General features: G+C 48.4%; 1 protein-coding gene across 1 annotated transcript in view; it reads left to right on the top strand.

Annotated features, from left to right (window-relative positions):
• NXN (nucleoredoxin) overlaps positions 1-22932 on the top strand; it is a 69544-nt gene extending 46612 nt beyond the window's left edge. The window contains exons 5-8 of the mRNA XM_083480051.1: positions 1250-1356; positions 7005-7184; positions 14204-14328; positions 20639-22932. Of these exons, the coding sequence (XP_083336177.1) occupies positions 1250-1356; positions 7005-7184; positions 14204-14328; positions 20639-20821 (595 nt within the window). The 3' untranslated portion in view covers positions 20822-22932. The remainder of the gene's footprint in view (positions 1-1249; positions 1357-7004; positions 7185-14203; positions 14329-20638) is intronic.
• The last annotated feature ends 621 nt before the right edge of the window (positions 22933-23553 follow it).

Raw genomic sequence — 23553 nt, 5'->3', positions numbered from 1 at the left:
GCCGCTTCTGGCGAACCAGAGCAGCACACGGAAACGCTGTTTACCTTACCTCCGGAGTGGTACCTATTTATCTACTTGCACTTTGATGTGCTATCAAACTGCTAGGTTGGCAGGAGCTGGGACTGAGCAACAGGAGCTCACCCCGTCGCGGGGATTCGAACCGCCGACCTTCTGATCGGCAAGTCGTAGGCTCTGTGGTTTAACCCACAGCGCCACCCGCGTCCCATCAGGAGGGTAGTCAGGAGCAAAGGAAGGGATGGAATCTAATGCAACAAATGACTCTCAGCTGCAGATTAACAAAACCCATCCACAGTAAAAGGAATTCAAAGACAGCAACAGATACCAGTAAAGTTGGGTGTCCTTTTCCAATGAGTTGCAGTGTGGCTTTGAGATCAGGGGTCCTGCTCAGCTCCTGCCGTTCGAATCCAAACTCAGCAGACAACCTTAGCACTACATTTCCATTGTGCAAGGCCTCTTCCTGTGGCTTTTAGAATCCCTGTGGCACCTGCTAGGCAGCGTTTTTATATATCCCACAATTTTACAGACGTTGGTTTTTTTTTTAGAAACTGCATCCCATACACCCCTGCTTTATTTATATATACAGTATATGAAGAAGAGCAAGTTTCTAGTCCTCATTACAGTGGGGAAAGTACACTTGGGGGCGGGGAACCATTGCTGGAGTGTCTGGCCCCAGAGTGATGGATGGATAAGTTTCCTTAGTATCAACCTTAATATGGTTGTTAAAAGGTAAAGGGACCCCTGACCATTAGGTCCAGTTGTAACCGACTCTGGGGTTGCGGCGCTCATCTCGCTTTACTGGCCGAGGGAGCCGGCATACAGCTTCCGGGTCGTGTGGCCAGCATGACTAAGCCGTTTCTGGAGAACCAGAGCAGCGCACGGAAACACCATTTACCTTCCCGCCGGAGTGGTAGCTATTTATCTACTTGCACTTTGAGGTGCTTTCGAACTGCTAGGTAGGCAGGAGAATATGGTTGTTACGCTTTTATAAATCATAGGGCGCACACAGTCTCCCTGCCCTGCCGCCTGGCCGCCCCCCGTGCCATATCCACAGCACTGATCAGCTTCCTCCCCCTTCGCAAAGAGCACATTTCACAACAGCAGCCCTGTGAAGGCTACTGCAACCAGACTGCTTTTGTCCGCTGCAGTCCAGACCTCGTTCCGCACTGCAGGGTGGGTGTTCCACCTGGAAAGGTTAAAAGGCTGCCTCCTTTTGCTTCGCCCCCTCCAGGTCGGAGGAATCGTTCAAGCAGTATTTCAGCGAGATGCCCTGGCTAGCCGTCCCGTACACTGATGATTCTCGCCGCTCGCGTCTCAACCGGCTCTACGGAATCCAAGGTGGGACAAAAACCCTCTTCGAAAACTAACGTTCCTAGGATTGCATGTGTCGTGCATAACATACTTGTGGCCCTTGCTAGAAAAGGTAGTGCCAAAACAAAAAGGTCATTGATTAGGTTTAGTACTGACGTGTAATGTTTATGTTTCCTTATATCCCAGTTATTGGGATATTTGTGTAAAACTCTTATAAAATGTTTACTTGTATGAAATTCTTATAAACGTCTTAAAGTAAAAAAAAACAAAAACCAACCCTCAACTTGGTTCCAGATTCGATTTCCCACATTTCCTGGAAGGGCTGGGACGGTGTCCCAGTCTGGAATCCTTGAGAGCTGCTGCCAGTTAGTGTCGACATTATTGAGAATAGATGGACTGATGGTCTGACTCAGTAGAAGGCAGCATCTTACATTCTGTGCATTCCTCGCCTCATTCTCCTCCTCCTTTTAACTCTGTCCAAGAGGGAGGTTTTCTTGGAGCTACCTTTTGCTTGGCTTTTGTCATTTGCTCATTTCCTTTTGTCATTTTCACCGCTGTGCCCTGCTGATGACCTTAGGGGATTTCTAAGGAAGCATGAAATAGTTAATGATAAACACTCAAAACCAATACACCCCTGCCAAGAACCAAAAGACACTGAACAATGATTTAACCATTAAAAAAAAAAATGCTACGTGGGCTATCAACAGAATTTTTGAATTTAGCTTAAGGAACCTTTGATCTTGGGGGTGGGTGGAATTTAACGGTGCAAAGAATATGCAAAAGTCCCTAACCGTTAAACACCTGAATTGTAAACATTTCAATAAATAACAAGGGGATAGCAATACCTGTGGTATTTAATAATAATAATAATAATAATAATAATAATAATAATAATAATAATATGCTGCCCATCTGACTGGGTTGCCCTAGCCACGCTAGTCAGCTCCCAATAAAATATTAGAAACATAATAAAACATCAACAATTAAAAAACTTCCCTTCGGATGTCTTCTGTTTAATAACAATATTAATGTTGTACGTATTTATACTTGCCAAATCTCTGGGCTCAATGTTGTTTTCACTCCCTAGAGGTGGAGTGGGGAACTTCGGGTTTGGGTTTGAGATGTGGCCCTTGAGGCCTCTCTATCTGGCCCTCAGGACACTCCTCAGGCCACACCCTTCACCCAGCCTTGCTTTGCAGCCTCTTTGAATATTTTTGCCTGCCCTGGGAAAGTGTCATTCAACTCTGATTCTTGCCTTTTCCCCCCTTGGATAAATGAAAGAGCGAACATTTGCATTCGCATTTGTTGCTCTGCCTACTTCATCTCTGGCCCCACCCACTATTGGCGGGTGACCTATGGAAGAGGAAGCAGAAAAAGCTCCTTCACTTTTTGTCTTGAGTGATCAAGAAAGGGAGAGGAAGGGGTGCGGCTATGCAAATTAGGGCAACCTTCTGACTCCATGGCTCCCACTAAGGGACAAAAGAACGGGCTGTGGCTTTGCATGGCTAGGGAGGCACGAAAGTCCCCTTTTTCTCAGCCCACCCAAAAGTAAACTGGAGCTATTTGGAGTAGATTTGGGCCCGTGTTAGACAAGGCTGGTGGGAGCTGTACAGGCGACTCCCCACTTAACGCAGAGGTAACGTTCTGGGGCCCTGCGTGCATAAGTGAAATTGTGTAAAGCGGGGAGCACCCTCCAAACACCCTCGTTGTCGCTCTCTCTTCAATCCATACCAAAAGTACTGTATCCGAAAACATCCACAAAGAGAATTGGGGTCATCTAAAGGCTGGAGGACACATAGCAAGACGACTGCTGCGCTACCCTTCACATCAGTTGTTAGATGGGGAGGCTGAGCAGCATAAACAAAGCTCCTCTGTGCCTCCAGTCTCTTTGGGGCTTCCTCTGCCCTCACTGATGTCCTCTTTGGGCTCCACGGAGGGTCTTCTCATGAGTCACGAGGACTCTCCAGTTCTCTTGCCATTTCTGGGTTCGAATGGAATTGTTTGTGCACAAGTTGGTAGCGCGTAAGTAGGGGGGACATCTGCAGCCCAAAATATGGCTGTGCCAGCTGGGGCTGATGGTTGCTGGAGTCCAAAGCACCTGGCAGGGGCACCAGGCTGAGGAAGGCTATGCTAGAGATGTTCCAAACTGGCTGCGTGTGTCTGGTTCTGTTTTCCTTCCTGAGTAGGGTAACGACAGGCTTTCTTGTGCCTCTGGCCTTGTGCCGTGGAGGTGGTTTTTGCTTTAACTTTAATTGTTTTTCTGCCAAAAGGAAAAAAGAAAATCAAATCTGCAGGAGGAAATTGTACACAGACCCCGAGAGCTTAATTTGGGGAGTGTCTGAAAGCTTCCATTCACAGCGCTGGGGAAGGGAGGGCTCCACCCTCTTCCCCACAAGCCCCTGACCTTGGGAAGGGCTGTAGCTCACCGATAGAGCATGTGGTTGTGCAGGCTGAAAGCCACCAGTTCTGCATCTGACATAATCTCCCTTTAAAAGAATCAGGTGGCAGGTGGTGGGTTAAAGACCCTTCTCTCTCTGAGACCCTGAGGAGCCATTGCTAGTTGCTGTAGACTTTGGGGGGGGGGGGAATAGGCCATCATGTTGGAACTACAACTCCCAGCATTCCTCTCTGTTGGCCAAGCTGCCTGGGGCTGATGGGAGTTGGAGTCCAATAACATCTAGAGAGAATCTTGAGCTAGATGGGTCTGTGATTTGACTCTGTAGAAGGTCACTTTCTAGGTTCCTATGTTCAGGGTTCCCTGTTGCCAAAATAATTGCAAAAGGGGAAACTTTTTCAGCCTGAGGGCCACTTTGCTTTCTGGACAAGCTTCTGGGGGCCGTGTGCCAGTGGGAGGCAGAGCCAGAGGGGAAGGTGGGTGGAACAACAAATAAAAAAAATTGTACAGTGGGCTAGTTTTAGACACCCACCCCTCTTAAATTCTCCATCCAAGCAAGCAAAGAGGCATGTTCAGAGTTCAATGGCACATTCTCAGCACAGCAAAAATACTGAATCAGGGACAGTGAGGGCTGTGACCTGTGAGGGAGACCCAAGGGCCAGATAGAGAGGTCTGGAGGGCCTCATTCATTCCCTGAAAATAAGGTTAGTCAGAGATCTTTTGCCTTTTGCTAGAACCCAAACAACTACTAACCTGAAGCCAGGTGTGAAGTAGATGAAAGGAAAGACTTCGGCTTGCCTCCAGCTACTTTTTACTTTGAGTAGACCCAATGAGATCAATGGGCCCAAGTGTATCTTCAGTGGGTCTGCTCTAAATAAAACGTAGCTGGCTTTGTGCCAAGTGGTACTGAATGCTTTATGTTCCCTAGGCCTTTCTCATCTCTAATGGAGCTGAAATTATTACTATTATTTATTATTATTACATGGCTCTCCCCATTTAATCCTCACAATGCCCCTCCAAGGTTGGCTAGCCTGACCCATTTTCACCCAGTGAGAGTTTCAAGGCTGAGCAGGGATTAGAGACCCAGTTTCCCCCAGGTCCTAGTCCATGACACCATCATTGGCTTCCTCCTTCTTCCAGATCAGGGTATCGTGCAGAGTGGCAGCACTTAGACTCCTCAGCAGATCTGAGCTTTGCTGTGCTCCTGTGTGCCTTTTTTTCAATTTGCTTTTCCTCTCAGCACAAAGTTTGGGGATTTATTCCCCTTTCCCTGCGTGTCAAATCATCGCTTGGGTTTTTTTTTTTTTTTTTTTTTTTTTTGGTGTAGGTCACCGCACAAAAGCAGCTGTTGCAGGAAGAATGCAAACAATGTGGGGAATGAGCTGGAAGCTCTGAAGGCAGCCGGCTTGTGGGGCAAATTCCTGGCAAAGACTTGGCTGGCAACAGCCGGCTGTGAACCCTGCTCCATATTCTTTGGCCAGGGGTGAGGATATTATATTGAAATTTAAAACAGAACCAGAGGACTCATAGAATTGGGGAGCTGGAAGGGACCACAAGGGTCATCTACTCCAACCCCCTACAATGCAAGAATCTTTTGCCCAACGTGGGGCCCAAACCCTTGACCCTGAGATTAAGAGAGTCATGATCTGCTGACTGAGAGAGCTTGATTGCAACAGCTGTGCCTATAAAGCACCACAAAAAAGAAACAATAACTGTTGCTCACCAATTTCAGCACCTCAAAAAAAATTTCCATCTCAGATTTATTTTTTATTCATTCATTCATTAATAATAATAATAATAATAATAATAATAATAATAATAATAATAATAATTTATACCCCGCCCATCTGGCTGGGTTTCCCCAGCCACTGGGCGGCTTCCAACAAAACACTAAAATACAGTAACCTATTAAACATTAAAAGCTTCCCTAAACAGGGCTGCCTTCAGATGTCTTCTAAAAGTTTGGTAGTTATTTTTCTCCTTGACATCTGGTGGGAGGGTGTTCCACAGGGCAGGCGCCACTACCGAGAAGGCCCTCTGCCTGGTTCCCTGTAACTTGGCTTCTCACAGCGAGGGAACCGCCAGAAGGCCCTCGGTATATGCACTGGTATATACCACATTTCATCACATTACTTATAGCATACTTTTTTTCTTTTTTAAAAAGCAAGATTCTAGTCCTTATGAAAGCTTAAGACTTCGCTTTTTGCAAAGGTGGTCTGTTTGTCAGTGTAAGGTAGCTTCCTGTGATCCTGTGGCTCACCTGACTCCTTGGCTGGTGAGGTGGGGTGTCAGTCCGTCCTCGAAACCAGCCAGCGTGGCAAGGGCTCAATAAGCAAGGAAGCAGCTCCTGTCCTGGTGAACTGCCGGTTTGAGCCCTGCGGCACCCATCACTCTTGACTTGTTGCTTCCATCCTTCTGGCTTAGTGCTACATAGAGCTTGCTCATGAATGAATTTCTCCTACCTCACCCCCCAAAACAAAAAACCCCAGTTTTATTAACTATCCTACATGAAACCAGTTTCACGCCGCCTACTAGAGAAGGAGGCAGGATCATCGTTGTTTAGCCACAATTTAGGGAAACCTGATTCCTGGACAGCTGAGTGGCAGGTGGTGGCTGCAGGCGGGACATCACTTGACACCTGTCAGATTTTTTTTCCCAAGGCAGCAGGGGGATCAGGGCAGCAGGGGTCCTGAAGAGAAGCAAAAGCAATCCAGAGATCCAAAGTGACTGGCAAGGAGGGTAGGAAAACGCCCAAGTGGCTGAACATTTCAGTATGTGAAAGTTAACATCGGAAGAGTCCAGCTGTTAACATCGGAAGAGTCACAAAGGCTGGATTTGCCTATGTGATGTCATCACTGAGGGCAAGCGAAGTCAAATGGTGAGTGAGGGCAGCATAGGAAGAGGCTGGCCACTGGATCATTTACTCTTGTTCTCACAGTGACCAGCCAGAAGCCAGACTGGGCTATATGCTGCCCTCACTGAGGGCAAATGCAGTAAGATTGCAGTCTTTATGGTTCTGAGTAAAGAGCTTTGCAACTAAGTTGTGGTTTTCTTCCCCACAGAGCAGAAGAGACTTCCTTATACCAAATCAGACCATTGGTCAATCTAGCTCAGTGTTACCTGCGCTGACTGGCAGTGCAGGGTTTCAGACGGGTCCTGCCCAGCCCCTGGGGATTGAAGCTGGGACCGTCTGCATGCAAATGCTCTGTTACTGAGGCTCACGTCTCCCTCTTGCCCACACAGAGGCTCACCTTGCTGTTTATCTTTGTCCATATCCCAGGCATCCCGACCCTCATAGTCCTGGACCCCAAGGGGGACGTGATCACGCGACAAGGCCGGGTGGAGGTGCTGAACGACATCGAGTGCCGGGAGTTCCCCTGGCACCCCAAACCCGTCCTGGAGCTGACCGACTCCAACGCCGTCCAGCTGAACGAGGGCCCTTGCCTCGTCCTCTTCGTAGGTAAGGGATTCCCACAACTGCGGCATCCGCTTCCTCACCTGCCTCTTCTCCCCTGCCCCCGCCCCCCACTTAGAAGGTTGCAGAGATCAGAAACAGCACCTCTCTTCCTGAAAGTTGAATAAGTGGCTTTGGAAATTTTCCAGTCCTCAAGATTGCAACACACGCCCTGTTTCTAGCCAGAAGCAACATACCAGACGTAACCTCAAGCCTGGGGGTCAGGTGTGGCCCTCCATATGCCTCTGTCTGGCCCTTGGAACTCTCTCCAAGCCATGATCCTCATGGGTCATTTTCAAACCCTCCTTGTTTTTTGTTTTTTAATGGGCCTGGCTGGAAATGTGCCCTTGAGCTCTGAGCATGCCTATTGCTTGCTTGGATGGCGAACAGAGGAGGGAGAGAGAATGTGAATGTGTTAGAAACTAGAATACCATACAAAGGCAAAATCTGCATTTCTTGCTCTGCCCATTTTCCCCTCTTCCCCTGCCACTTCTAGTATGTGGCCCTCGGGAGGTTGTCCAGAAGGGAATGCAGCTCTCTGCCTGAAAAGGGTTCCCCATTCCTGGCTTAGTGTGCTCCCCAAACCCTGGGGTCGCTGTTAGGCTTTCTCCTCCGTCAGCCATAGGACAAGTCTTGGGTCACGGTTAAGGAGGAGAGACTGTGACTCCGTTCCCAGGCTTGGATGACGTGTTAATCCCAGGCATGGGGAAGCAGTGGCTCTTTGGGCATCACTATAACTCCCATCATTCCTGGTTGTTAGCCACGCAGGCTGGAGCTGATGGGAGTTGTAGTCCAACATCTGGAGGCCACCCTGCTCTGGTAATCCCGGGAAAGAGCAAAGCAGCTGCGATCTTCTCTTCCCCGGTGTGTTCCCACTAGCAAGACAGCTGTTGTTTCCGGTTCTGAATCTGGGTTAGGGCATCCAGCCCAGTGGAAATCTCCGTTCAGGATGAGGCTACATCTCCCCCCTGCAAGCAACACCCCACCCACCCACAGTGATGTGGTACCTTAATCGGATGAGCTGTTCCCCTGTTGCAGCCATGCTGTGCCTGATCAGTTCCCTTACAATGGCGGCACTCCAAGCCTCACATTCATCCGTTTCCTGTTTCTGCCCCTGGAGTCTTCTCCCCCTCCACCCAACCGAGGACTCAAGCTGTGTCTGAATGCGGTTGTCTGTAACCCCCCTGGAGTGCGGGGCCAATTGCGCTTCTTTCACGGCACGTACATCTAAGCCCCCCCACCAACCCCAACAGCTCTCGGTTTGTGTCAGCGGCCGTGGGGGAAAACGGGGGCGGTGAGCGTAACACCTCCCCACGTAATTAATTCTTTTGCTTTAGATTTGATCTCACGCTTAACCTTTTGTAAAGCGCTGTTTTGTCTGCAAAGTGCTTGAAAATACACAAACGCTTTTTCGCACGAGCGCACACTTGAGACTGTTTAGTGCTTGGAACGGCTCAGCTTTTGCAACGCTGCTTGTGTAAGCTGTACATCTCCTGCCTTTATCGCAATTGTGTCCTTCCCTTGCGAGGTGCTTAGGCACACACACACGCAGGAAAGCAGACAGACCCACGGACACGTGGATATTCAAACCAGGCTCTCGCCATTTTGTTCCTGTTTCTGGTTGTAACAGTACCAAATCTGGGTTTAAATGTGCTCAGATTGCACCATTGAGGTTTGTTTCGCTCTGAAATGTCACTTCTCCCCCAGCCCCCCCAAAAGTGTTTTGGGAAATGCAAAAATGGTTTCTCATACAGTGAATTGGATCAGGGAAATAGATAGATAGATAGATAGATAGATAGATAGATAGATAGATGGATAGATGATAGATAGATAGATAGATAGATAGATAGATAGATAGATAGATATAGATAATTAAGATTTGCTGCTGCTTAAAATGCTACAACAAAATGAATCATACAATTTTTCACAATGCTGTAGGTGAAATGTATTCTGAATGGGAATGTCTATACATGCTTAAATGCAAAAAATAAAACAAAATGATAACGTCCAACAAAATCAATGTGACAGATTGTGCTTAATGGAGGCTATGTTGCAATCAAACAGTATATTGATTTCATTACAGAAATAAATAGCACTGAGACATTAAGTTTGTTTTGTTTGTTTTTTAAAAAAAACAACAACCCAAAATGATATATCCAAATAGATGCCTGATCAACAGAATTCATGTCTGTTGATCAGGTATCTCTTCAGATAGATCATTTTATTTATTACGGCTTTAAGCATGTATAGCAGTTCCCTTCGTTTTAGTGGAATACGTTTGTATCTATGTCCTCATCAGTTCTCGAGGTGTGTTATATGTGAAAACAAAGACGATAGTCTCTGGTCTTAGACGAAGTTGTCTTTTTTTGTCCTACTGGGATGGGGCAGCTCTGCTCGTCAGCCTAGTTCTCCCCCTCACCGCTGCCTCCTAGTAATTCACTCTCCTCTCCGCTTTCTAGCTCTCTGTTCAAGCTGAGCTCACTGTGACCCTTCTTATTTATTCAGCAAAGCGCTGCTGCGTGAGGGTCCTCCAGCCCACCGGGAGCCCGACTCTTGTAGCTGGGGGTGGGAATAGATTGATGCGCTCCCTGCGGGTGAGTGGGGAATGATTGATAGGGCGGCCCCGTCTGGCTAATGATGGGCCACTCTGGAAGAGAGTTATCCCAGCAGCATAATAACATTCTCCCCCTTCCATGCTTGCCTGTGGGGCAGAAATTCAGCGGGGGAACAAATAATCCAGGAATCGTTTCCAGGGGTTCGGTTAGAGGGTGGATCGTGCTGTGTCCTTGCGGGGTGAAAATGACCTAGAACTCTATCTGTTGCCATGATGACAAATGTCAAGCCCTCTGCTAATGAGTACCTGTCATTACTCTGCCTAGGGAAAACCTTGTCCTTTTTCTTTTTTTTGACTGGTTTAGGGCTGTTGTTGTTTCTGTATTTCTTTTAAAAAAAATAAATTTATATATACGTGTATACTGAAAGCTTTAGTGATGCTCCATCCCTGTATATATATAATCACGGCGATCAATAATTCAATTAATCCAGCCATCCCATATCAAAAGGAACCTATGCTAATTGTGCAATTAATTCAGCTGAATATTTGAAAACCTTTCAGTTTACCCAGTTTCATTCCACTTTTTTATATTTTCCTTTTCCCCAGATTGATTCTAGACCAGTGCATATTAAAATACCAGACAACGGCCCCTTAATACAATAAAAGTGTGGTGAAATGACAATGTAAACATAATAAAACTGCAAGACAGTCCAAAATTTTAAATGCAGTCGTTAGCTACAACAGCACATGGTTCGCAAATGCTGTTTTAAATTAGCCTGAATGAATGACAGCAGTTAATATTTCATCTGTAGCTCTTCTTCGTAGTTTATACATAACACCAGTTATTTAAAAAAATCTTAATACAGTATCTTTCTTTTTTATTTCATTACTTGTTATACATGTAGCAAACAAGACTGACAAAGTATTCCAACAATTCAAAGAAAGAAATTGTTTTTCTGTCTTCCTTATATGGTTTATTTTATGTCATTTTTGTTTATAGCCTGCTCTCTGAAAAAAATAAGTAGACGATATGGGAGTTAGCACATAGCTATGGTTGATGAGGCTGTTTCAGCTTCTTTGCCTTAGCCTAGTATACATACTGACTCGATCTGTGGAACTGGCACCCTTACAGGCGCCACATAATACTTGTTCCACCTTCTAAGAAATCCACTATTTAATGTGGCAAAACTCACCCTTTGGAACTCCCTGCGACTTGACATCAGGCAAGCATCTTCATTGTACACTTTTCGGCACCCGCTAAAAACCTTTTTGTTTAGGTCATGGGTTGGGTCTAAGGCCCGGGGGCCGGATCCTACCCAATCGCCTTTTGAATCTGGCCTGCGGATGGTCCAGGAATCAGCGTGTTTTTACATGAGTAGAATGTGTCCTTTTATTTAAAATGCGTCTCTGGGTTATTTGTGGGGCATAGGAATTCGTTCATATATTTTTTCAAAAAATAGTCCGGTCCCCCACAAGGTCTGAGGGACAGTGGATCGGCCCCCTGCTGAAAAAGTTTGCTAACCTCTGGTTTAGGCAAAACCAGACATGACATGTAGAATGCTGGGATGTGTTTTAATCTGTTTTTAGCTTATTGTTGATTTTAGTTCTTTTTTTAATGCTTTTCAGAGAATGGTTTTTACTGATAATTTTATTGGTTATGTGTTTGTTTATTTACCCACCCTTCACCCTAAGGTCTCAAGGTGGATTATAGCAGTATTGTATTATTATTTTCGTAAACTATTTTGAGGTTTGTGCTTAAAAAGACACCACATTAAGTAAAGTAGTATATAATTTTTTTACAAAGTAAATAAATAAAGTTAGATTGGGGTAGCCACTGTGGCTCCCTCCAGATTTTGTCGGCTGCAAACCCCTTCATCCCCTGACCATTGGCCATTCTGGCGGGTGCTGATGGGATTTGTCACCCGACAGCATCTATACCTCTATAGAGATCTTGCTGTTCTACATCTGCCCCCCCCCTTCACCCCTGCACCACTCTGGCTCCTGAAATTCCTTTTCAGGTGCTGCTGCTGCTGCTATTATTATTATTATGATCATTATGATCATTATCATTATTATTTTCATTTCTATGCCGGTTTCTATTTTTAAGGGGGGGAAATCTCAAAGCTGTTTACAACACATTTAAACACCAAATAAAACAATCCAGAATGAAACATGATTGAAGAAAGTCAAATATGAAGTATACATTCAAAGCAACATAATTAAATCGAAATTAAACATTGCAAGGGAGGTCATCTGCAGAATGCACATTTTATGCAGCAAAGTCAACAACAAGAACAACAAAAAGGAAAAGGACAACAACAAAAAGGGATAGGGACAAGGGACTTTTGAAATAGTCGTCGTGAAAATCAACGGGCAAGTTACAGGTGCCTTCTGACACTTGAATTGCTGCTGCATTAAGTTAGATACCAAAAACGACACCCTCCCTCCCTGTGGCTTTCCAGCAGGTTTCCAGCAGGCATTGCTTCCATGTTTTCCAAACATCTTTGCCCCCAAATGGACTAGAAACTTGATTTTTTAAAAAAGAAGCTTTTTATTCTCTGGAATCTAAGTTTTGGAGCCAGGGCCACATCATGCATTCTTGCCAGTATTTTCATGGGGTTGTGATGAGACGCAGGACCTGGCTTCCAGTGACACGCCCCCCCCCCAACACACACACACACAAACATTTAAAATTGCTCTAAAAGTTCCCCAGATAATTCAGCTGTCCTTTCAACTGCGGGACACCCTCCCCTATCGATCCAGCCCGACAGCAAAGCCCCATTTTACAGTCCCCCCCGTCTCTCCATCTCTCTCTCCTCATGACCCCCCCTCCTTTAAATTAAACAGCAGGAGCCTCAGAGCAGCTTAGGGGGTGTGTGCATGTGTCTTTACACAGAGCTGCATCTGTGACTATTATTAATCAGCTTTGTGCCGTATATATTTGCCACCTACTTGGGAGGTCAGCCTGGAGGCACAGGAGCTGGAGCGCAGCCAATTAGCTTTGTTGGTGGGGGGAGAAGGGGAGAGAAAAAAAATTAATCCCATTATTAATCTTTCTCCCCGAATGCAAACATGGAGGGTGGGTGGGATTGTCTGTGTCTCCAGCCTCTCTTGTTCTCTGTTTAAATTTTTTAAAAGCGAGAGGAACAGGGAGCTCATCTCACGGATCTTTGCAAGCTGACATCCCATGATTGAAATTACACAGCCAATCCAGACACAAGCACCGCAACATTCAAAACGTTCCTAATGGAGTCAGCAGTGTGGCTTTGGCCTTCGGGGTTCTTGCGGGTGAGGCCTGCGCATTCCAGCCGGCTTTAGACAAAGAGACTGTCAAAGCCCCAAACCGCTGCCCTTAACTTGGAGCAGGTCGGAACAGGGGACTGTTTGTAGAAACCCCCAAAGCAGTGATCTATCGTACAACTTTTAGGAACGTGGGAAGCGATAACTTTATATCAGACCCTGTTATACAGATTGCCCTGCTAGGTATTCATTTATATTTTAAAAAGTACCTGGAATTGGTTAGTTTTGTTTTTAGAGATTGCTTTAAATTCAGTGCCCTTCAGGGCAAGAGGCAGTAGGCTTGTGAATCACCAGGAGGAGGGGATCACAAGTGAGAGGGGGGCTGTCACCATTGCACCCCGCTTCCCATGTGGGCTTCCCTGGCCCCTGTGAGAACAGGATGTCAGGCTGCATGGCCAAGGGCTTTATCAAGCAGGGCACTTTTGTTCATGTACAGTGGTGCCCCGCAAGACGAATGCCTCGCAAGACGGAAAACTCGCTAGACGAAAGAGTTTTCCGTTTTGGAGGTGCTTCGCAAAACGAATCTCCTATGGGCTTGCTTCGCAAGACAAAAATGTCTTGCGAGTTCCTGCGGGTTTTTCCCCCTCCCCCCCCCTTTTCTAAGCCGCTAAGTTGCTTATCAGCTGATCCGATAAGCCGCTAAAAGCCGCTAATAGCGCTAACCCGCTAATCCGTCAATGGGCTTGCTTCGCAAGACGGAAAAACCGCTAGACGAAGAGAATCACAGAACGGATTCTTTTCGTCTTGCGAGGCACCACTGTACTTGATTTCACTTGCTGTCAGTGATGGCAGCATGGAGCCAAATCTGCCATCTGGTTGTCTACTGTGAGAACGGGATGCTGGATTAAGATGGGCCTCTGGTCTGACCCAGCTCTTCTTATAATGTTCTAAGCTGATTGAAGAAGTGTGTATCCGACGCTTTCCAGTAACAAATGCATGCCACAATTTCACATAAGTGTAGAAAGCACCTGGGGTGTGTGTGTGTGTGTGTGTGTGTGTGTGTGTGTGTGTGTGTGTTGTCTTTGCTGTGCCATTCAGCTTCCATGTAGCTGAAACTGCACCATACACAAAGCCCTCCCGGGATACACAGACAGGAGTTGCTTTGAAAAAGTGAGGACTGGAACCTTGAAGCTGAGGTGGATCATTTTCCTCCACATCTCTTGCCCTGCAGATTCTGACGACGACGGGGAGTCCGAGGCCGCCAAGCAGCTGATCCAGCCCATTGCCGAGAAAATAATTGCCAAATACAAAGCCAAAGACGAAGAGGCTCCTCTGTTGTTTTTCGTTGCCGGAGAGGTACGGCCAGGGAAGGGGGAGCCGCGGCAGTGGGGAAAAGGGGTGGGTCTTGCATGGGCACATGGCATAGTAAGGTAAAGGGACCCCCCATTAGGTCCAGTCATGGCCGACTCTGGGGTTGTGCGCTCATCTTGCTTTACTAGCCGAGGGAGCCGGCGTACAGCTTCCGGGTCATGTGGCCAGCATGACTAAGCCGCTTCTGGCAAACCAGAGCAGCGCACGGAAACGCCGTTTACCTTCCTGCTGGAGTGGTACCTATTTATCTACTTTCACTTTGATGTGATTTCAAACTGCTAGGTTGGCAGGAGCTGGGACTGAGCAACGGGAGCTCACCCTGTCACAGGGATTCGAACCGCCGACCTTCTGATCGGCAAGTCCTAGGCCCTGTGGTTTAAACCACAGTGCCACCTGCGTCCCTGGGCATAGCTGGCTTCTAATGCTTGTGGGCTTCTGATTCCTCTTAGGGAGGGCATCTGTTAAAAGCTGAAAGCCACAACACTAGGCTGTCTGCCCCTTTCCCCCGTGCACCCTGGGAACTGTTGTGATGGGAAAGGGGAAAGGGTTCTTTAACAGAACTCAGCATCCTCACCAGCCTACAAGACCCAGAATTCCTCAGGGGAGAGGCGAGGGAAGTGTCATCAGCCAAGGGCCACATTCTCTTGTCAGTGATCTTCTAAGGGCCACAGGCTTGGGCTTGGGGCGAGGCCAGAGTGAGTGGAGCAAAGGATGCTGCATAAATTTGTAAAGGAAGTTGCTTTCCAGCTGCACCAAAGTCAGAGGTGTCTCACTCTCTGCACATTCACAGAGGGGAGGGGATGTGGCCTAGGGAGAGGACCGAGGGCCACATAGGGGAGCCCTGAGGGCCGATCTGAGCTTCCCCACCCCTGCTGCTTTAGGCAAAGCCATGACTGTTATCTCAGGGTCAAAGAATGCAAGCTGTAAAGCTGCTGGTTCAAATCTCAGGCCAGCCGTGAACTTTCTAGGTGGGCTTACAACTTTCTTGCAAGGTAGGAAAGCACTACTATCCTCATTTTACAGATGCGCTTCCTTGCCTTCCTTCCTGCAATACTTAAAGATAATAGCTTGACTAAGGCCGATATCATGACAACAGCAAGTTACCAAATAGAAGTCCTCCGTAGAATATACCATTGCAGATTACAGTTCATGGTTGTGGCTTTCATACAGTTCAATATTTTCTCAATGAATAAACGGAAACCTTGCCTATCAGGTGAGAAGCTTAGGCTAGACCACTTTTCCCTGACATGCTGGCTTTCTATGTGGAACAAATTTAGTCTGGAGGAGCATTTGACTATGTGATCCCTTCCCTTCTCGTATCCAGTCTGATGTGGTTCAGTCCAGAAACGGGAACTTTAGCATTTTTACTGCTGTCGGTGAGCAAGCGAGGCTTTACAGACTGTTAGCTTAGGCCTCCACCTGCCTCCCCAATCTGCAAAAAATAATACTGGCCCTCCTTGCAGGTTGGTTTGTAAGGATTGAGAAAGCCACTGTCAGCAAAGCACTGCACCCATTTTAAAAACATGCTTTTTAAATCATAGAATCATAGCCGGGAGGTGTCATGAGGGCCATCTAGTCCAACCCCCTGCAATGCAGGGATCTTTTGAAGGGTCTCATGCTCTACTGACTGAGCTATGCGCTTTCAATTGTTTGAGAAGCACACAGTCCAAACACTGTCCCAGGCGCATGGTTAAGTTGAAGGCTTTTGGGAACAAGATGAGGTCGTGTCCGTTGAGATTTAACTTGGAAACCTGACACAGTTGCTCAGAGCTTTACTTATATTCAGAAGTGGCAAGCCTGTGTGTGTGCGTGTGTGTGTGTGTGTGTGTGATGTGAGAGAGAAAGAGAAAGAAAGAGAGAGCACATTTGTTTGCCAAAGAGTTGCAAGGGATCACTAAGAGAATTTTCAGCACCCTGGACCAAACTCAAATCTGGTTCTTTGCACATTCTCAGGTGTCCTGTTGTCTCCTTATGTGTGGGCTGCTGGCAGTCAAAAGGGGTTTGTGTGTAACCCCCGTGTGCCAGGACATTTCCAGACTGCTGACTGCCGTCTCCCTTCCAACCTGGCTCCCCTCCGTAGCTTTTGCTGACCGGCTTCCATTTGGATCGGAGCCATCAGGTCTTCTCATGTACAGCCGTACCTTGGAAGTCAAACGTTCCAAAACGTTCGGAAGCCAAAGTGCAGCTTCTGATTGGCTGAAGGAAGCTCCTGCAGCCAGTCGGAAGCCCCATCGGACGTTCGGCTTCCAAAACAACATTCAAAAACCGGAGCACTCACTTCCGGGTTTTGATCGTTCGGGAGCCGGAACATTTGACTCCCAAGGCGTTCTGGAGCCAAGGTATGACTGTAACTCATTTACCACAATTAGTTTGGAACAGAGCCTCCCTGTCCACAGAAAGTCTACCTCTGAATATCAGATTCCGGGGACACTGCAATAAATGGGCCTCTGGCCTGATCTAGCAATGTGATTCTTAAGTTCTCTCACCCCACTCCTTTTTTTTTAAGGAGTTTTGGGGGCTGAGTATGTAAATTAGGGGGCCTTGTCCGAGACACGGCTCAACTTTTCAACTCTGGGGGGGCGAATGGGACATGTGGCCATTCCCCTTGTTTCCTGAGCGAGCCAAACGAACGTGGCGTTCCCTTCCTGCCAGAGACCACCCCTCGTTTTCCAGGCCTTTGTTGCTCCTCCGTCCATACGCTTCCCCCTGCCCCGCGACCCCCTAACATGTTTGAGATGCCTGCCTGCCACCCACCCCCGGGGATTTCTGAATGCGCTCCTTGTTGTAAAAAAAATGCCTTCTAAAACAAAGGTCTCCAGCACCCTATTCCCTCCCTCCCAGATAGCCCCGGGAAATTCCCTTCTCTCTCTCCCCCCCCTTCCTCCTGCTTTTCTCCCTCTTGCTCTCCACCCTCCACAGACCAGCCCCACATTGACAAACACAGCCCTTCATTCATTTCCAACGCCATCTGCTTGCAGGCTCCCTGACAGCCGCCTGAATGACCCATTCATCACCCACGCCGTAGCTCCTGGATGACGCCCCCCGGCGTTGTTTGCGCTAACCCTGCGAGCGAAAGGGGGCTGCGGTAACGTGCACATGCGCGGCGGAGGGGGGGAGGGCGGCTCCCACCACGTCCACCGCATTGATTTACGGGCACTGCGCTTTTTTGCGGTGGGCGGAGCTTCCCTGCGCCGTCTCCCCCCTTTTAAAAGCAAATAATAAACGGACAAGGGAGGGGTGAAAGGGGGGGGGAGACTCCCCAGTCCCGCACCTGTTGGGCACCGATAATAGGGGGTTGGCGGGACCCGCCCCCTCGCCAGCTGGCCTTGGCCCCCGAAGGTGCTGGGAACGCCCTCTTGCCTCTGGGGACCCGACACGGCGACCCCGGGGGGCTTCTTGGGGCACGGAGGGTCCTTTGTGGAAGACAGAACAATTGTCAAGCCAATTTATGAGGCCCTCCGAGCTGGTCGGAGAGTGGGAATCGGAGATTTCGGAGAACTCTGATCCCGGCATCTGGCAACAATGCCTCCTCACCCCCTTCGCCCAGAAAGCCTCTCCAAGATGCTCTCTTCCATCCTCTATAATGCGCCCAGCACCGTTGGGTCGGCCTGAGGATTGGTTGCAAACAATACTGGGGAAGGGGCAGCGTCTCTGAGCACCCCTGGACTTGGTTGACAATTCCTGCATTTCCCCCCATCCCCCCCGGTGCTGCGCCTGCGTGCTCCAGACATTGATGGGATTTTGGGCGTGGAGGGATGGGCGCCCGCCATTTTGTCGAGGCAAAGAGGCAGACCAAGATGGATGGAGGCGGGCAATGGGGGTGGGGGAGAGCTGCGGTCGAAGAAAGAGGGGGGCACTCAGGGTTGGATAAGAGTGGGCGAGTAAGAAATAATATTTGCCTATTTAGCAGAGGAGCAGTTCAAGATCCACTGTGTCGTGGATGAACCTGCCAAGGCACATTGGAATCCAGCTCTCATCAGCCCCGGCGGCTAGCATGCCCACCGGTCTGGGATGATGGAAGTTGGAGCCCAGGGCTCTCTGGAAGGCCCTGGGGTCGCCATCTCTGGGCTCAGAGAGTAGCATCAGGGAGATCCGGCTTCAAATACCCACTCAGCCCTGAAGTTCACACTTTCCCTCGGCCTAGCCCACCTTCCAGGGGTGTCGTGGGGTAAAACGAGGAGCTGTATGCTGCCTTGTACTTGTTGGAAAGGTGGGCTATTGATGCAGTTAATACGTAGGAGAGTCTAAGCCCTCCATGTGCCTAGGTTAGCCCTCAACAACATCCCCAAAAGGTAGGCAGTGGCCATATTGCAGACAGGGCTGGGGGTGAAAAGCAGAGAGAGTTTGTGCTGCTGGCACTGAGGAGGTCCGTTTTGCTTTTCTTTTAATCGTGGCTGTCGCGTCTGCCTGCATCTCCTGCCAGAAAACCAGGGGAAAAGAGGAATAAATCTCACCAGGGCCTTCATGGCTCAGAATCCTGTCTCAGCCCACGCTAGCTGCAGTCACTGTGCCAAGACCCAAACAAAGCAAAGACTGCCTTCAGCAACACACAGACGTTGCACACAAACAGATCCTTTGCATCCACCTGCTTCTTTATTAAGGTTTTTATTGCCCATTTCTTTGGCACTCCACCTTTATCAGGCAGGGTGGGCTGATCTGCCCGGGATATCGATGTTCAGGCCGCCTCTTCTGTGCGGGTGCCTGGGCACACCTCTATTGCCCGTGTGGATGCCTTCAGGTATCTCTAACCAACTCTTATGAGGGAGTTTGGGATGGATTTGCGTTACGGCGAAAGAGATTGTGACTAAAAATTAGGAAGAGCTTTCTGCCATTCGACAGTGGAGCGGATTCGCTTGGAAGGTGGTGGACTCTCCTTCCTTGGAGGTTTTTTTAACAGGTTGGCTGGCCGTCTGTCAGGGATTCTTCAGCTGCGATTCCTGCATTGCAGGGGGTTGCACTGGATTAACCCTGTGATTCTGTCTCCTGCACCGTTCTAAGCCTGTCCTTTTTTCCTTTTCTAATTCAGCCATGAGGACTAGATCCCTGGCTTGCTTTTTTTTTAAAAAAAAAAAATGCAAGTGGAGCTTCTCAAGCTGCTAAAGAGCAACCTGTCGCTCCACTTAACCTAACCACAATTTGCAGCGCTCTCTGTTCACAGCCTTTCCCCTGTCTGGGTGATAACAGAGCCAAAATAGATAGGGGAACTCTTACTGGCTTCAGTCAGCTGTGTGTGTGTGTGTGTGTGTGTGTGTGTGTGTGTGTGTGTGTGTGAGAGAGAGAGAGAGAGAGAGAATGGGGGGAGGCGTTAACCTTTGGCTTGGCTTTCACCCTTTCTAAGCAGAGAGGAGAGGCGGGGGGCACTATGCCGCAGACACCCCCCCCTTTGTACTGCCCCCCCCCGGTTTTCATTGTGGCTTGACTGACAGGCAGGGTGAGAGGGTGCTGCAAGTACAGACAAAGGGCAGCTTCTTTTTTCTCCTCCCCCCCCCTACACCAGGCCGCAATGAACACAAGACCCTCCTGCCTAGTTGATGATCATATTTATTTTACACGGTACCAGCAGTTCCTGAGATGCTTTACACATAAGCAAAAAAATGTGTGGGGTTGTTTTGGGGTATTTTTTAATGTCCCGCACCAAAAAGGGTTTGCAATCAGATCAAAGTCTGGAACTCCTAGCTGCAATGGCTGTGCCCCCCCCCCCCCCGCTTTCAAAGGCACACTGCCCCTGAATAACAGTGGATTGGGGATTGCAATGACTACTGCCTGAAACCTTGCAGAGCTGCTGCCAGTCAGTGTAGACAACAGTGAGCTAAATGGCCCATTGTTTTCAGTCTGTATAAGGTGGTTTCCCATACTCCTTCCTAAAGCGTCCCTTTGTTCAGAACCACGAGGACTGGAATCTTTTAGGGGGGACACAGGGAGCTGCTGCTACTCCACCTAGCCCAGAATTGCCTTTTCTGACGGGCAGGGGCTCTCCAGGGTTTGGGTCAAAGGGTCTCCCCTAGCCCTGCCTAGAGATCCTACTGAGGATTGAACCTGGGACGTTCTGCATGCAAAGCAGGGGCTCTCTGCTGCTGAGCTACAGCCTCTTCTTCCCCTTTGCAGGCAGAAGGTCCCAGACTCACTCCCCAAAGGGCATCTCCAGCTAGGGCTGGAAATATCCCCTGTCTAGAGAGCGGGTGCCAGTCAGCGCAAGCAATACTGAACTTAGAGGGAGCAAGGGGATAAGGTAACTTCCGGTGTTCCTGCCTCTTAGATTTTGGGATAACGGATCTCTCTCGGCCATCTTTTTCAGGATGACATGACCGACTCCCTTCGGGACTACACCAACCTCCCGGAGGCTGCTCCTCTTCTCACCATCCTGGACATGTCTGCCCGTGCCAAGTACGTCAAGGACGTCGAGGAGATCACACCCGACATCGTGGAAGCTTTTGTGAATGACTTTCTAATGGACAAGCTTAAACCGGAGCCCATCTGAAGAGAAGCAGAGGCAGGGTTGAAAAGGGGAGGGGGGCCTCTTTTTTCCTGCCCCCACTCCCAGCTTGGACCTTATTTAAAAAATTGCAGGATTTTTTCCCTCTCCCCAGCTCTGTGCACAACGTTAACTCTTGACGTTCTTGTGGTGCCTTGTTTTTTCCAAACACAGCAAGTTTCTCTCTTCTTGATTTCCCCTCCTTAACCAAACTCTTTTTAAAAGGTGCTGCCTTTCAGCTGGGAGGCGCTGGTCAGAAGAGGCTTCGTTTATAGTTTTCTGGGTTGTGAGGGGAGGTGGGAAGTGGGAGGTTTCCCAAGAGCCCAGGTGAAGGGGAAGTGATGGATTTCCCATGGTCCCAGCCAGAGCTGTGGCTGCATTCTGTTTTTTTATTTTAAAAAAAAATCTCTACTGGTCACTCATGTAACCTGTCCAAACACAGCAGTAACCAGATCCTTTATCAAAGCCCAGTTTTTCCATCTTTCCAAGATGACAAGTGACATACAAGCACCCACACCTAAATCCGGCATATGTAATATTTTGGGGGAAGGGTAGGGTAGTTAACCCATCAAAACTGTTTGCCTTTTGAGGCTGAAGAAAAATAAAAGCTTGCAAGAGCAGGCCACTGCCCTCCTGGCTATGTTCTTTTGAGGGGTAGGGGAGTGAAGCTAGGATCCTCTAATACTCTGTATCTTCTTCCAGCTGCACTCCCTTAGGGTGTCTTTCAGCAGGGAAACAGCATCAGGTTTCCTAGGTGAGGGTCACCTCTCCAGCTTTGCTGGAATGCTCCGGGTTCAAAATGCAAAAGCATTTAATGCTCACCTGTATTGCGAATCGAATCGAATTTTCTCTCTCTTCCCCTTGAATCTTCATACAACTTGGATCGTAATCCGGTTGTCCATGCCTTTCTCTCTTTGGCAATTTGTACACAACAGTTGCATCTTGGGAGCCTGTAGTTGCCACGCCACCTGAAAGGTCAATATTAAAGACTCAGGAGCCCTGGGATAATGAGATTTCCTCAAGCCCCATATCTGCCATGCAGGGCTTAAAGCACATGGGGAGTCATGGGATGTGCCCGTGGGGTCTCTGTGTGAGATCCTGCTGGTGCTGCCACTGGACCGTATAAATTGAGATGGGCGGTGTAGGAGGACAAATCAGAGGCCTTGGGAAATGTTTGCATCCTCTTGCGCTAGCTTTTACCCTGGGGAGGAGGAGGTATTCTTGCATTTTTTAGCCTAGCTTTGAAAATCAGCAATTTGACTTCTTTTAGGAATGACCAGGCGCAATTCTAAATCGAGTGGAAGGTTGTTCACCCACTGTTTAAAACTTTCATCCGTGGGTTGGTGGGGTGTTTTGGCAGTGGCCTGTTTTTGCTAAAATTAGCACCATTTTGCTGCCCCTCAGAAATTCAAGCGAGTCAAGACTGGCTCAGTTAAGTGGGGTGTCGCCTGAGGTGTAGTCTGCCATTTGCCCAAACTTTCAAGGGCTCAGAGTAAGGAGAGGAGAGCACACATGACTCTGCACCAACTTCCCCACGCTACTGTGTTGTGTGGCTTAAAGATATGCAAAACTTTTAAGTCACATTTCTTCAAGTGTAACCAGAAGCTTCTGCCTGGTCAGGGACCCCAGTAAAACGAGCTCCCTGGTTGTGAGAGGGGTCTGTAGCTTCCATCCTAACCTTCAGGCCACTAGCAAGTAGGGAACTTTCCAGTTGCTCTGAATTGTTGAATTCCACCTTCTGCTTTGCAATCAACTTTCTGCAGGGTGCTTTCTTCCACTGACTTTGAAATAAAACCCAGGACTCTCTTAGGTATTTTTCTCCTCCCTCGCCTTTTTTTCTTCCTTAATCCCATGTTAAAATACATCCCCCCTAAACATGCAGCTGATAAAAGCTTGAGCAATTCTCGGTAGAGGTGACTGTGATGTTTTTAGCCGTTTTGGCAAGCAAGGTGGATTGGGTTGGGATTACGCTGGGATAGCACAGCCAGATCCTCTCTCCCCAACCCCATCGTCTCTCTCTCTTTCTCTCTCCCTGGCAAAGTTGGACGTTGTAAAAAACAAACAAACTTGTACATGGTGACTGGAACTTTGTAATAAAACCCGTTCTAGTAACGTCAGCTTGCCCAGAGTGTGGTTTTGCTGTCAAGGCTGCAGAGGCAGGTTGCTAGAATGTGGGGACGTGTTTGGGCAGGATAGCGTGGGAGAAAACTCTTGAGAGAAACTCATGGCAAGGGGCCTCAGGACAGATCCGCCCCCCTCCATGTTTTCTTGCAACATGGAGGTGATTTGTTGTGTTACTCCAGATGTTGCTGGACTACAAGTCCCATGATCCTTGGCTGGGGCTGCTGGGAGTTGAGTCCCACAGCCATTCGCAGGGGCTTCTGATTTGCTCACCCCGTTAAATTATCATATGCAAGAGACCTTGTTTCCAGGACCTCTGCTTGTAGATAATACCCAGGAGCCTGGAGTTTATAAAAAGGCCTTGAACAAGTAGAGTGATGCTTTAGGCCACAGGTCCAATAGCTAGAAAGTCCTGCCTCCTCCAGACTCCTGCCTCCTCTTTCTGCAGGATGCAAACCAGCATGGGGTGGCGAAGCTGAATTCGCCACTGCCTAGAGCAAGGGTGCGGGAAGGGACTCTGTGGCCCTCTAGCTGGAACCCCAACTCTATGATCCTTAGCCACCCCGTGGCTGATGGGAATTGAAGTCCAACAACATCCAGAGCAGGGGGCGATGGCA

The sequence above is a fragment of the Podarcis liolepis genome (assembly GCF_965112155.1).
Source record: "Podarcis liolepis genome assembly, chromosome: 16".
Classification (NCBI taxonomy): domain Eukaryota; kingdom Metazoa; phylum Chordata; class Lepidosauria; order Squamata; family Lacertidae; genus Podarcis; species Podarcis liolepis.
The sequence above is the reverse complement of the archived record's forward strand: the minus strand, read 5'-3'. Positions and strand labels throughout refer to the sequence as shown.